The 14187-nt window shown below is 43.8% G+C and overlaps 1 protein-coding gene across 5 annotated transcripts in view; it reads left to right on the top strand.

Moving 5' to 3' along the window:
* Positions 1-57: 57 nt before the first annotated feature.
* The window catches only part of BCL2 (BCL2 apoptosis regulator), a 179207-nt gene continuing 165077 nt past the window's right edge, over positions 58-14187 (top strand). For 3 of the 5 annotated variants that reach the window (XM_019657716.1, XM_019657713.1, XM_019657717.1), the window contains exons 1-2: positions 200-891; positions 1116-1965. In XM_019657716.1, coding sequence (XP_019513261.1) covers positions 1402-1965 — 564 coding nt within the window. In that variant the 5' untranslated portion in view covers positions 200-891; positions 1116-1401. Of the gene's footprint in view, positions 156-199; positions 892-1115; positions 1966-14187 lie in introns of those variants that run through there. The other 2 variants (XM_019657714.1, XM_019657715.1) reach the window with 2 other exon arrangements.

Here is a 14187-nt window from a genome sequence, read left to right on the forward strand (position 1 = left end):
GTCCCCGAGGAGCCGCCGCCGCTGCCAGCGAAGGTGCCGGGCGCCGGGCCCTCCCCGCCGGCGCGGCCGTCATCGCCGGGAGCGGGTGCGCGGCGGGAGCGCCGGGAGACGGCCGCGGCCAGCGCCGCCGCGCAGGAGCAGGAGGAGGAGAAAGGGTGCGCAGCCCGGAGGCGGGGTGCGCCGGTGGGGTGCAGCGGAAGAGGGGGTCCAGGGGGGAGAACTTCGTAGCAGTCATCCTTTTTAGGAAAAGAGGGAAAAAATAAAGCCCTCCCCCACCACCTCCTTCTCCCCACCCCTCGCCGCACCACACACAGCGCGGGCTCCTCGCGCTCGGCACCGGCGGGCCAGGCGCGTCCTGCCTTCATTTATCAAGCAGCTTTTCGGAAAAATGCATTTGCTGTGGGGAGTTTAATCAGAAGAGGATTGCTGCCCCCGTGCCCGGCGCGTCCACCGGGCCCCCCGTCCCTGGGTCTCTCTCCCGGGGAGGCGTGGAGCGGTCCCGCGGACAGGGGTCCACGTCTGTGCCCGCGCGTGTGTGCGCGCGTGTAAATTGCCGAGAGGGGGGAAAGGACTGAAAATTGTAATTCATCGGCCGCCGCTGCTGCCTTTTTTTTTTTCTTCTTTTTTTTTTTCCTCGTGCTCTTGAGATCTTGGGCTGGGATTCTTGCGGATTGACATTTCTGTGAAGAAGTCTGGGAATCAATCTGGAAATTCTCATGTTTACCACCCTCCCCTGCCCCCTCTCCCCCCAACTCCTGATTCGTTCGGAAGTTTTAAAGCAGCTATAATCCGAGAGTTCTGAAGATCGGTGGACTCTACCTTATGCATTTGTTTTGTTTTCATTAAAAAAGGAAACTTGACAGAGGATCATGCTGTCCTTAAAAAATACAAGTAAGTTCTTTGCACAGGAAATTGGTTTAATGTAACTTTCAATAGAAACATTTGCGATTTTGTCTTTTTTAAGTGCATTCGAGTAAGTTTAATTTCCAGGCGGTTTAATACATTCTTTTTAGCCGTGTAACTTGTAGTGTGTCTGCCCTTTCACCCAGTGTATAAGGGAAAATGCACCTGATTTGGACTTAGCAGTGTTTCTTTTTTTTTTTTTAACCTTTCAGGATCACGAAGGAAGCAGACTGATATTGACAATAATTAATAATCATGTGCCTCATGCAATAAAGATCCGAAAGGAATTTAACTAAAAATTTCCTGCATCTCATGCCAAGAGGGAAACACCAGAATCAAGTGTTCCGCGTGACTGAAGACACCCCCTCATCCAAGAATGCAAAGCACATCCAATAAAATAGCTGGATTATAACGATTCTGCTTTCCTTCGGGGCCGTGGGGCGGGAGAGGCGGCGAGAGGTGCTGTTGGTACCCGGCTGCAGTTTCCTCGAGGGAAGGATGGCGCACGCCGGGAGAACAGGGTACGATAACCGGGAGATAGTGATGAAGTACATCCACTATAAGCTGTCGCAGAGGGGCTACGAGTGGGATGCCGGAGACGCGGGCGCCGCGTCCCCGGGGGCCGCCCCCGGGCCGGGCATCTTCTCCTCCCAGCCCGAGCGCACCGCGGCGCCCGCCAGGACCTCGCCGCCGCCGCCGCTGGCCGCCCCCGCTGCCGCCGCAGGGCCTGCGCTCAGCCCCGTGCCACCTGTGGTCCACCTAACCCTGCGCCAGGCCGGCGACGACTTCTCCCGTCGCTACCGCCGCGACTTCGCCGAGATGTCCAGCCAGCTGCATCTGACGCCCTTCACCGCGAGGGGACGCTTTGCCACGGTGGTGGAGGAGCTTTTCAGGGATGGGGTGAACTGGGGGAGGATTGTGGCCTTCTTTGAGTTCGGTGGGGTCATGTGTGTGGAGAGCGTCAACCGGGAGATGTCGCCCCTGGTGGACAACATCGCCCTGTGGATGACTGAGTACCTGAACCGGCACCTGCACACCTGGATCCAGGATAACGGAGGCTGGGTAGGTGCATGTCTGGTGGAATGTGAGCCTGGGCTGCACGTCTCGGGTCAGGGATGCGGTGGTTGTGGTGTGGGGGGGTTCCTGGGCCAAGGGCAGGCTGATGGGCCGGTGAAGTACATCGGGTTTGGTGCTTCCCACCTCTTCCACGGTACAGAGCGCTCCCTGCCAACCATACTGTGATCATTCTTGGCTCGCCAGCTGTTGAGGTTCAAAGATCCAGCATTTGCTGTACAGTGAGATCTTGGGATAAATGGTATCCCTTCAGGGTTTCTCCAGCTGGAGGTCCAAGGATCCCCAGCATCACAGCTACCTGGCCTGAGTCAGTTGTTGAATTTGGAGATTTCAGGGACTACTTACTCATAAACCAGACCCCGGGTTGGGTCCTGGCAATCAGCATCCTAAACAAGTTCCCCTGGGGGTTTCTTCTTTGTACTAAAATTTGAGAACCACCCACTTAGAAGAACAGACTGCACCAGAGGACCACGGTCATGCCTTTTCTGACCCACTTGGTAAAATCTACCCAAAGGAAAAAAACCAATGTAGCTCCTTTCCCTGGAAAGCTTAGCTGTGTTTGTAAAGAGGTAAGTTGACTTTCCAGAAGTCTGGGCACTCCAGCCGAGAGTGTGTGCCACATTCCCAGTCGGTATCACCCAGTATCTTGCAGAACACTTACATTGTCTCATCACGGACAGAATTTGCATTGGCTGTGTATTTTGGGTTCTGTTCCTATAACTGGTGTACGATTTTACTGTTTACTGGAATGTTAGTATCTTTTACTTTTCATCACCCAAATCCACATCATTTGGTGGTTTCCTCTGCTGAACAAACTTGCGTCTACAGTATCTGCATGGAGCATACAAGAATTGAATCTTAGCTGTGAATTGTCTCATGCTCTGACTTTAGTTGAAGTGATTGATGCCTGTAGTTTTGAAGAACACCTGTAGTTTTGAAGAACACCTGTGAGATGATTTTTTTTTTTCCTGGTACTGTGCTCAACAGAGCTTCCATCGTGTTGCTTTAAAGTTCTTGTTTGTGTGTGGTTCTTCGGGGCAGGAATGCAGATCCTAAGACTGAGGAACTGTAATTGAGATCTATGCTTTGTATCTAAAATTATTAGTTTATGAAAAAGTAAAAGAGGAATTAATTGTTGTCTGAATTTTTTTCAGACCTTTTTTTTTAATCTGAAGAATTACCTTTGAAAAAGGATGCAGTTCAGTGCGTCCTTTTATAGTCTCTGGGGAGAATTCCTAATGTTATTATTTTACAGGACCTAACAGGAGAAAAAGCCTAGAAATGATTACCAGTGGATTTGATTTGATGAAGCACATTAGGTATTTTACTACAGTTTACCAAGTGTGCTGATACTAAGGGGCCAAAAAGAGAAAAGACCAAGAAAGTAGATGACTGACGTGCACATCTGATCCTGCTTGACCAAAGCTAACAAAATATGGATGCCACTCTTCAGTGTTTAAAAGTAAAATTGACTAAAATATCCCCTCTATTTAAATCTCTAAAATTTAAGTGCTGTTTGTACATTGTTTATGTTTTGAGCTCCCATATTATCAGATCTTTAGTAATTCTGGAAGAATTCACTAAAAAGTGAAAAGAATATCTTTGTTAAATGGTTAAGTAGGTGGTTTTATTTTTAACCATCATAACCAAAGAGGTAGGGACTTACAGACTGCAAAAGGATCATTTTGAGACCAAAGTAAAACTAATTTAACAGTTTTACTATTTCATATTTTTATGAAAAATAAAATATTAAAAAATTTCCTTTCTAGCTGAAAGAAATCCATGGTGGCAACTGTCATCTATCAAGTAATTTAATAAAAACATGGGAAACAGAGAGAAATTTATGATTGAAATTCAGATATAACCTTGATGTTTGTTGTCGAGTTATAGTAATCTCATCCAATTGAGTTTTCTTTTTAAGTGAAGGCTCGCTTTTTCCTCCTTTCAAAATAGTGTTTCCATAGTAGAGCCTATCTTTGTGGTCAACAGGTATCTGAGGTTAATAAATGTAGAGGCTACATTTTATGATGCCAAACCACAATGACATACTGTATAACATGATAAAAAATTGTTTTGACAAAACCTCTTATAGTAAAAATAAATCAGAGAGAAGCAGAAACGGCTGATGGTAAAATGTGTAGTTTTTCAGAGCAACATATAGATGGATGACTATATAGGAAAACAAAGGAATTTGGTGCAAAAAAAGTATATGCAATAAAAAAAAAGGGAAATGCAATCATAAGTGGACACTTTGGAACAAAAGTGGTAGCATTTGAGAATTATAGATGATTTACCTATCCTTTCAAATGTGCATTATTAATCTAAATTTGTGTTTTAGGCATCTGGCAACTAGATAGATTTTTCTCCAGATTTGCATCAGTCAGGGTTGCATCTCTAATAATATGCTGCATCTGCAAAGCACTCTTAATAATAATAGAGAGCTAGGACACTCTTTGGACATTCCACTGTGACTTGCTCTGGTTGCAGGACCCAGTAGACCAGCTCATCTACTGAATATATACTCATAGGGCTTTCAATCTGAAGTCCCTTTTTTAAATCTTTGCTGCTGATGATGCAAAATCAGAACCTTTGGAGGTGAAGGGATCTCTTTGCATTCCATGTTCCATAACTTGGAGAAAGCAGGGACTTGGAACGATGGCTTCTGAAAGATGGTCCCAGAGGCTTACAAATTAAATAAAGACTAAAGAAGAAACTGGGTGGAGAGTGAAGTGTGGCTATATTCCTATGTCTGAGTAAGGCATTGTGTGGCACCCAGAGAAAGGCAGGACAGAGGGAGCAGGGAGATGGCTGCAGTTCTGGGGAATGTCTAAGACCCTGCTGGTCAAAGTGTGGTTCACAGACCAGCAGCTTGGGTGACATCTGGAAGCTTCTTAGAGACGCAGAATCTCAGGTCCCAACCCAGAGTCAGAATCTGTGGTTAACATGATCTATAGGTGTCCATGTGCACATTTAAGCTAGAGATGCTGGCAACCATCTTCTACCATTCCTGGGGGACAACTTTTAGGAGGAATGACAATCTGGGATGGATCCTACAGTGTCCCTTTCCAGTGGCTTCACAGGTCCATTGTATTACCTAGAATACTGAATGTGTCCCATACATCCACGAGGGTGGTCTGACCCTTGGAAGAAATAGGTTGGAATGAAACAGAGATGGGAGATAAATTATGGTAAGCTTGGTTCTTCTCAAGAATGCTTTTTCACGGTAGCTATGCACTTTGTGTTGGCATCACCCATTCAAGTAAGATAGCTTTTCTACTCCAGCTAAAGGCAGGAAGATTTAGCTCTTTTAATGGCTGTGTTTGGTATTATTTTATCCCCTGGAACACAGTTTAAATTCTGGAGATGGGTGTAGTGGCCCTGAGACTGCTTCAAGACAAAGGGGCTCTTGCAAGCAAAGGGTTAAGATATGGGGAAGTTGGTGGTGAGTGAAAATTGATAGCACCCTCCAAACTGAGAAATGTAACATTTAGTTTCATGTCTTAGAAGAGAGTGAGATAGGACTACTAAAAGAATGAGATGGCTTAAAGAGGAGACTGGCTTCATTCTGTGGATGGTGGTGTGCCTTTTTTTTTTTTTTTCATCTTTTGGTCTTTGTGGTTTAGGAAGGAAAACTTACTTCTCTACATCCAGTAGAAGTTAGCTTCCTTTTATTAGTTGGTCAACAAGTTTCTCTTTTCTCTATGTAGTCCACATCCACCAGAACATTTGATTAACTGGAAAGCAGTACCATTACTTATGCCAGTGTACAAAATATATGAAAAAAGCATAATTTTTCTAGTGGTTGAGTATCATTGGCTTATGGCCAATTTTGGCAGCAAAATAAGATTAAAAATAGCCTGACAATTATCCAGTCTTAAATAATATATTTAATGATGAACTTCCCTGGGGAAAGTGCATCTCTCTGCCTGCTAAGAATCACATGACCCCTTTCAATAATTCATGTTGTAGAAAAAAAAAATACATGATTGCTATTAGAGTTTGCAGTCATGTGCTGTTGCGTGATTGTATTTCTGGACCTTTGTAAAATTTTATAGTTCGTTCAGTTCTCTTTTCTGTTTTAGGGCCTTTGTTGCAATTCACTGTCGGTTGAAAACATGGCTTTCTTTTGCGCATCCTGTTACTTTTTCGCTGTGCTTTCTAGTGAGAACTGATTGATCTTTTTAGCAATCCTTGATTGAACTGGTACATTTCAGATTGCTTAAATGTCATTAGGCCACACAGCACACCAGGTAACAGAAAACCACAATTTTTTTTTTTTAAAGCCAAACTCTTACAGTTTTTCCTTATCTCTACTCCCAGTCCTTGTCAGCGTTTTGGAGGAATGATAAACCCACTCATAAAGCAGGTGTGTGGGTGCCGCGTGTCTCGGTAGTGGTGCCTCCCACTCAGCACACCCCCACACCCATTTCTGAGGTCACTCATCATGTCTTCGCAATAGTTGAGCAAAGCAGGATTTCAGCAGAAGTGCATTCGCGCTAGAAATACAACACTGTCTTTGTAGTGTACAAGTAGAAAGGTTTTTCCCCCCAGAGATATATTGTATTTGAGGTTCAAAGGTTCTGTTAAACCTTTTTAAGGTAACCTAATATCACCTATTCAGGTACAGCGGTAACCTCCAAAGCTGGTCACCCTTTTCCCTCGGCTACATACAGAGACCACTCAGTGAATTTAACTTCACTATGAAGCTTCTCTTTCATTCCTCTTGGTTTGATTCAAACAAAATTAGCGTTTGACGTGTAAATGGGGTTAACGATGAAAATCAGCCAAGGACTGAGACAGTTTTATTCGACAGACACGATTGCAAGTCTTCTGTGTGCCCTCCCTGGGTTCGGTTGGGGGCACATGAAGGAAAGCTTCGCCCCTCTCCTGGGTGACCTCACGGGTTAGTAGCTGTAGGGGTCTTAGTAAACTCACTTCCCAGGCAGCCCGATGGCTGGGATCCGACACTCTCAGAGGGAAAGAGGAAAAAACTAAGTACAGGTTATTTTGCATACATGTCGATCTTGGTCTAAAAAAGTTATTTCTAACCATAGGGCTGTTCATGTGTGCATTAGGCCTGATTTAAATAGGAGGGGCAAGGTAGATCATTTTTAAAACCCTGTGCAACACAGACATATGCTTAGGAGAACTGAAAGGCAGGGGGGGGGTTCCCTTGTTAAATATTTACCCATTAATCACTCTTCATACACATTAAGAAGACTTAATAAAAACCAGCCCGCAGTTCTTAATGTATTTCATTAGTTATTTTTTATGGAAATACAAGGCTCTGACTAGGATGGTTAGGATAGCTTCACTGGAAGAGCTGTCTTTCTTAAGTCCTCATATGCAGGAAAATACAAGGCGATTTTGAATCAGAACAGGGGTTCTTGCTTTGGGAGAGAAAAAAAAAGGCTTGTGTTTTGTTTTGGTTTTATGTTATAAAACTGTTCTGCTTATTAAGAAAGAGGCTTCTCTTCCAAAATGCTATTTACAGAAAGTCCTGGTCCACTGTTACATTTGTGTTCCTAAAAAGCAGGTGTTCACCGTCTAACCTTTTGCCCTCGTGGTTCTGTCTTTAAATAGAGATTGTAAAACTTGCGAAATTACAACAAAGCTGTTTGCATTTTTAAACATGTTTTTGTAGGTTGCCTCTTGTTCTGATATGTATGCTCAATTCTGTAATGCCCACATTATTTCTCTGCTTTTTATTTGTCAGACCAAAGATAAAGCCCAACGTCTTTAGGGAGAATGATGATTGAGCAATTATTCCTATTTCTCCAAAGCCATTTGTGCTTTCTCATAGGGACCCCAGCCCATCCCCCATGACTGTCCCCTACCTGCCCATGGTCCCACCACAGAGACACCTCCTAGATGCATCTCCTTGTTACCTTCCGACAGGTGAAGGGCAGAACTCACCTGAAGAAAGAGCATTAATGCCTGGACACCAGCAAGAGGGAGCAGAAAAGAGACCTAACCAAAGCTAGAATATAACCTCCGCTCCAATCTTGCCAGAGGCAACAGAGCAAGGAAAAATTCTGTCAACAGAGATGATGCTTTCCCTCCAGAGGTCATAAATTCCAACCTGTGCAGGGAAAAGATAGAATCTGCAGGCAGAATTTTTCCTTGCTCTGGCCTCTGCCATGTGAGATTAGAGTGGGGGTTATACTGTAGCCTTAGATGAGTAGTGACCGACTAACCTCAACTAAAATAGCTTACACTAAAGACGCTTCCCCAAACGCCCTCTTTGACGTGTGAGAAAGAGAATCTCTCTGACATGCTGGAGTGGCCATTTGTAGCAATATGCTAAGAGCTTCTTGGGTGGTTTTCTTGGGCGGCTCACCGGATTCTATGAGAAGGTTCACTGTAGAATCTACTAGAAGGTTCACTGTCGAATCTACCTTTCTTACACATTGCACACAGAGCATGCCCTGCGCTGGGAAGCCCTTAATTTGGAAAATTTGTGTTTCTGTGCTGCTCCTGGTTTTGTCTTCAGAATTTCAGGAACAGAGCCATATTCATGTTGAGTTAATAATCAGCTCACCAGCTTTCTGGGGCTTCACTGTAATGAGTCAGAAGCTTATGACCAACTTCACTGTCCTCTTGACTATGTCCCCTGAAAGAAACCCAGGACCCACTGTGTCAAGTGCAGCTTTTAATTTTTCAAGGGAGATTTTACCATTGAGGCCAATACCTCTTTCTTATGACAGTTCCAAGTACTGTATTTCTCTATTTTAAACTGCATTTTAAAACAAGGTTTTTATTAAAATATAGCTAACATACAATATTATATTAGTTTCAGGTGTGCGTCATAGTTTTTCAACATTTATAGACCTACAGAAGTGATCCCCATAAGTCTAGCAACCATCTGACACCGTCCCATGCTATCACAGTATATTATTGACTATATTCCCTAGGCTTTACTTTACATCCCCACGACTATTTTGTAACTACCAATTTGTATTTTGTAATTCCTTCACCTTTTTTACCCTGCCCCCAGCCCCCTCCCAACTATCACCCCAACAAATCTAGTACCCATTTGACACCATACATTAGTTGTTACAATATTATTGACTATACTCCTTATGTTATATCCTACATCTCCATAACTACTTTCTAACAATCAATTAGTACTTCTTAATCCCTTTCCCTTTTTCACCCATCCCCAACACCCCTCCCATCTGGCAACCATTAAAATGTTTTCTGTATCTATGAATTTATTTCTGTTTCATTTGTTTATTTTGTTCTTCTGATTCCACTTATAAGTGAAATCATATGGCATTTATCTTGCCCTATCTGACATTCAGCACAATACCCTCTAGGTCCATCCATGTTGTTGCAGAAGGCAAGATTTCATTCTTTTTAATGGCTGAGTAATATTCCATTGTATATATGTACCACCTCTTCTTTACCCATTCATCCATTCAGGGATGCCCAGGTTGCCTTTGCATCCTGGAAATTGTAAATAGTGCTGCAGTGAACATATGGATGAATCCTCAAAATAGCATTTTGGGTTTCTTCAGCTAAACACCCAGAAGTGGGATCACTAGGTCCTTCTTTGTCTCTTGTTATAGCCTTTAAAAATATAGCCAAAAAAAGTCCATTTTGTCTGGTGTGAGTATTTGTCTGGTGTGAGTACCCAAGCTTTTTTTTTTTTTGTTTCTATTTCCATGAAATAACTTTTTTCATCCCTTTATTTTCAGTCTTTGTGTGTCTTTTGATCTGAAGTGAGTTTCTTGTAGGCAGCATATGCATGGGTCTTATTTTCTTAACCATTCAGCCAACCTATGTCTTTTCATTGGAGCATTTAATTCATATACATTTAAAGTCATTGTTGATAGATATGTAGTTATTGCCATTTATTATTCATATTTTTTATCTTTTTTTTTTGTTCCATCTTAAAGAAGTCTCTCTAAGATTCTTTGTAATACTGGTTTGGTGGTGATAAACTCCTTTAGCTTTTTCTTGTCTGGGAAGCTCTTTTTTTTTTTTTTTTAGCTGAGCCATCCTGCCACCTGTTGGCAGCTCAGTGGCAGCTCAGCTCGGGCCGTGACTTGAACCGGCGACCTGGTTGCTCAGAGCTCGCACTCTTGAGCATGCTCTTAACCAACTGAGCCACTCGGCCGGCCCTTGCCTGGGAAGCTCTTTATCTGTCCTCCTATTCTAAATGATAGCTTTGCTGGGCAGGGTAATCTTAGTTGTAGGTCTTTGCGTTTCATCACTTTGAATATTTCATGCCAATCCCTTCTGGCCTGCAACATTTCTGTTGAGAAATCAGCTGGCAGTCTTATGGGAACTCCCTTGTAGGTAACTAACTACTTTTCTCTTGCTGCTTTTAATATTCTTTCTTTGTCTTTAACCTTTGGCATTTTAATCATGATGTGTCTTGGTGTGGGCCTGCTTGAGTTCATCTTGTTTGGGACTCTGAGCTTCCTGGACTTGTATATCTATTTCCTTTGCCAGGTTAGGGAAGCTTTCCATCATTATTTCTTCAAATAGGGTTTCAATTTCTTGCTCTCCCTCATCTTGTGGCACTCCTATGATATGAATGTTGTTGCACTTGATTTGTCCCAGAGGTCTCTTAAACTATCCTCATTTTTTTGGATTCTTTTTTCTTTTTGTTGTTCTGTTTGGGTGTTTTCTGCTACCTTATCTTCTAAATCGCTGATTCAACCCTCTGCTTCATCTAATCTAGTACATTGTTGATTCCCTGTAATGTATTCTTCATTTCAGTTATTGTATTCTTTATTTCTGGCTGGTTCTTGTTTATGTTTTCTATCTCCATTTTTACATTTCCTGTCTCTTTATTGAGGTTCTCCCTGAGATCACTGAGCATCTCTGTAACCAGTGTTTTGAACTCTGCGTCTGCTTGCCTTCATTTTGTTTTGTTCTTTTTCTGGAGTTTTGTTCTGCTTTTCATTTAGGACATGTTTCTTTGTCTCCCCATTTTGGCTGCCTCCCTGTGTTGTTTCTACATATTAGGTAGGACTGCTATGTCTCTTGGTCTTCGTAGAGTGGCCTATGTAGTAGGTGTCCTGTGGGGCCCAGTGGCACAGTCTCCCTGGTCGCCAGAGCTGGGTGCTCCAGGTGTGTCCCTTGGGTGGTTGTGTGTGCCCTCCTGCTGTAGTTGAGCCTTGGCTGCTGTTTGCACATCAATGGGAGGGAGTGACCCTCAGGCTCATTGTTATGAGGACTGGCCGTGACTACAGAGGAGAAGCTGCTGTGCAGAGGCTGACCCTACAGAGCAGGATTCACTTTAGCAGGGCTCTGGTGCCTGCCCAGTCTTCCCTTTGGGTGTGTCATCCTTGGAGGCAGCTGAGTGATGCTCTTGCTTGGTTCAAAGCTGGCCACTGGGTGTGCCAGCCCCAGGGCCACCCGGGAGAGGACCCGCTGCAGGCCAAATTCAGCCGCAGTCTGTGTCCTATCTGGAGCCACCTGGCATGAGCCACCAACAGTCCACAGATGGCTGCTGCCCACACTTTGCTTGGAGGTGCCTTGAGAGACCAAGCTGCGAATCAAGGCCGGCTGCTGCTAGTGCCAGGCTTAAGGCTGCTCAGCCAGAGGTATGAGACGTGCTGAAGCCAGATGCTGCTTGTTCGGGTTTTGTGAACTTTTGAGAGACTTTAGGAAAATCTGCAGCATGAGTCAAGGCAGGCAGTTTATATGAAAAAGCCACTGGAAGAAGCTTGGGTGTGCCCCAAAGTTGGGTGGGGTGGGTTCTAGCATCTCCAGGGCTGGACTCATGAATGGTGTTAGCCAGGTAGATGGAGACTCAGATATGGCCACCACCTGTGTCTGCACGCCAGGAAGGGGGAGGGCTCAACAAAGAAACAATGGCTTCCGCCAGATCCTCCGTCCAGGAGAAAGCTGCCCCTCCAGCCCACCATCCTGAAGTCAGACAACTCAGTTCCCCACCATATGACCCTGCCACCTCTCCAGCTGCTGCCCCAGTGCTGGAGCTCAGAGCCAGTAATTCTGTCGGTGAGTAAGTCGTGCATGGGCCGTTTAAGGGGAGCACCTGGAAGCACAGCTGCCCTCTATCCCACTCAGCCACAGTCTCTGCTGGTTTTCACAACCAGAAATTATGAGGACTTCTCTCCCTGGAATTGGAACCCTGGGCTGGGGAGACTGGGGTGGCGCTGGGACCTCTTGCAGCCAAGATATCCTTCCCGAGTTGTAACGACTACACATAGGTGTGGAACCAGCCCATTCCTTGGCTCGGCCCCTCCTGCCAGCCTCGCTCCAGGTGGCTACTTCTGTATGTCTGTAATTGTAGGGCTTCAGTTCAGCTAGACTTCAGTTGATTCTCAGTGATGGTTGTTTTGTAGTTTAGATGTAATTTTGATGTGGCCATGAGAGAAGGTAAGCATAGCATTTACCTACTCTGCCATCTTGACTGGAATTTATTTCTTTTTAATTGTCTTTTCTTAAGCTTTGAAAGAATTTATCAATTTTAATGCTTGGAACACCAAACAAGGTATCAATGGTGTTGGTTGTGTTCTCTTGGCTTTTTCCAACCCTTCCTAATCAATACTTAAGATTTCTTGTGCTTTACAACACGATGAATATTATATCTATGTATTAACTCTGCCATTGAATTACAGCCAAATATTCCATTCAGCTGCATTAGAATTTTCTAAGAGAGTGTGGGACAAATACTTAGTCCTGTTCATTCATTGCCTATTTGTGACATATATTACCTTCTTACAATTAGGATAGGAATAAAATTAATTACCAATTATATCATCAGCTTTAAATATTGATTTTTTATCTCTTTGAAAAAAAAGCGAGATTCATCAAGGATGCCAGTTGGCACTTTTGAGTTTAAAATTTCAAGACTATCTACTAGCCATTTCTATTATGAATTCCAGCCAGCATCGCATCTGTTTAACACTGAAAACTTTTAGAGGTGATTTTGTGCTGTTTCCTAACAAACTTGTAAGTACAATGAGGCAGAGCCACTTACTAAATATTAAAGTGACAGTATAAGAGGAAAAGGATTTGAAGAAGTATTAATCAAGGAAAATCAGCAATTATTCACAAAACCGAACCCTGAGTTCTTAGTAACCAAGGGCAGTGATGTAAATGGAAAGGTTTATACAGATCTTGTTGTTTGGGATAGCATGTACACATTACCTTTTTCACCAAAAAAAACCACACCCAGAAACATTTATTTAGAGCCTACTATGTACAAAGCTCTATGCTAGGTGTTTTAGTTGAATAAAAACAAAGCCTGAGATAACCCTTGCCTTCAAGGAACTTACCAACCAGAAGTGAGACTAAGATAAGTACACATGTAGATTGCTGTGTTCCCTGACACTCTTTATTGGATGGAGAGGTCCAGGTAGAAAGGGATCTAGAAGAGTTTCATGCCAGAGATAATAGGTAGGTATATGGAGAGAGGACATTTCAAGTAACTGGACCAGAAGAGTCAAAGCAGGCAAGAATGTACGAGGCACGTTTGTGGAATTGTAAAGAGCCGGACCTCACTGAGGCAGAGAGATCTCTCGGAAGACTGGGTCCTAAGTTGAGAAGTTTGCATTTAAGTTGGTTGCTGTTAAAAGGACATAGAAAGGATTCTGAGACAGATGTGTGGACTTATAGAGGATGGAGAATGACTAAAGCTGGACAATGGAAGATCAGGTAGGAGGCCTGAACCATGGTGTTGGAGTGGGGAATGGGATAGACAGGACAGATGTGGGAGATGGTCAAACCGAAGTACTGACGACAGACTGAATGTGAGGAATGAAGGATGGAAAGAAGCAAAGGACTCAAGTTCAAAACTTGGCGGGTTCAAGAAATCATATTGTTCTTAAGAGAGAAAGGAAAGATAAGAACAGGTACTGTTCTGTGTGATGAAATGAATTTTGGACATTTTCAACTTGAGTTTCCAGTAGGATACCCACACGGAAATGCCCAGCAGCAGTTGGCCCTAAGAACCTGGAGCTCAAGAGACAAGTTGGGGCTAGAATGCAATATGTCTTTTCTGCAAAGCCATGTCGATTTCCCATTTTCTTGTTTCATTTCCCAAAGTGGCCCGAACTGCCACTGCTGATTCTACCGTCTTTTATTACTGCTGTTCCCATGCTGCCTTTCCCCAAAAGTCCTCTGTAGACTTCCATGGATTGCACTAGGGCGATTAGCTTGGGATTTTACTGTTCAGAGTTTGGCTTCCCATCACCAGCTTGCCTACTTAAAAAACAATTCAACTTG

Source organism: Hipposideros armiger, unplaced genomic scaffold, assembly GCF_001890085.2.
Source record: "Hipposideros armiger isolate ML-2016 unplaced genomic scaffold, ASM189008v1 scaffold_278, whole genome shotgun sequence".
NCBI classification, from domain to species: domain Eukaryota; kingdom Metazoa; phylum Chordata; class Mammalia; order Chiroptera; family Hipposideridae; genus Hipposideros; species Hipposideros armiger.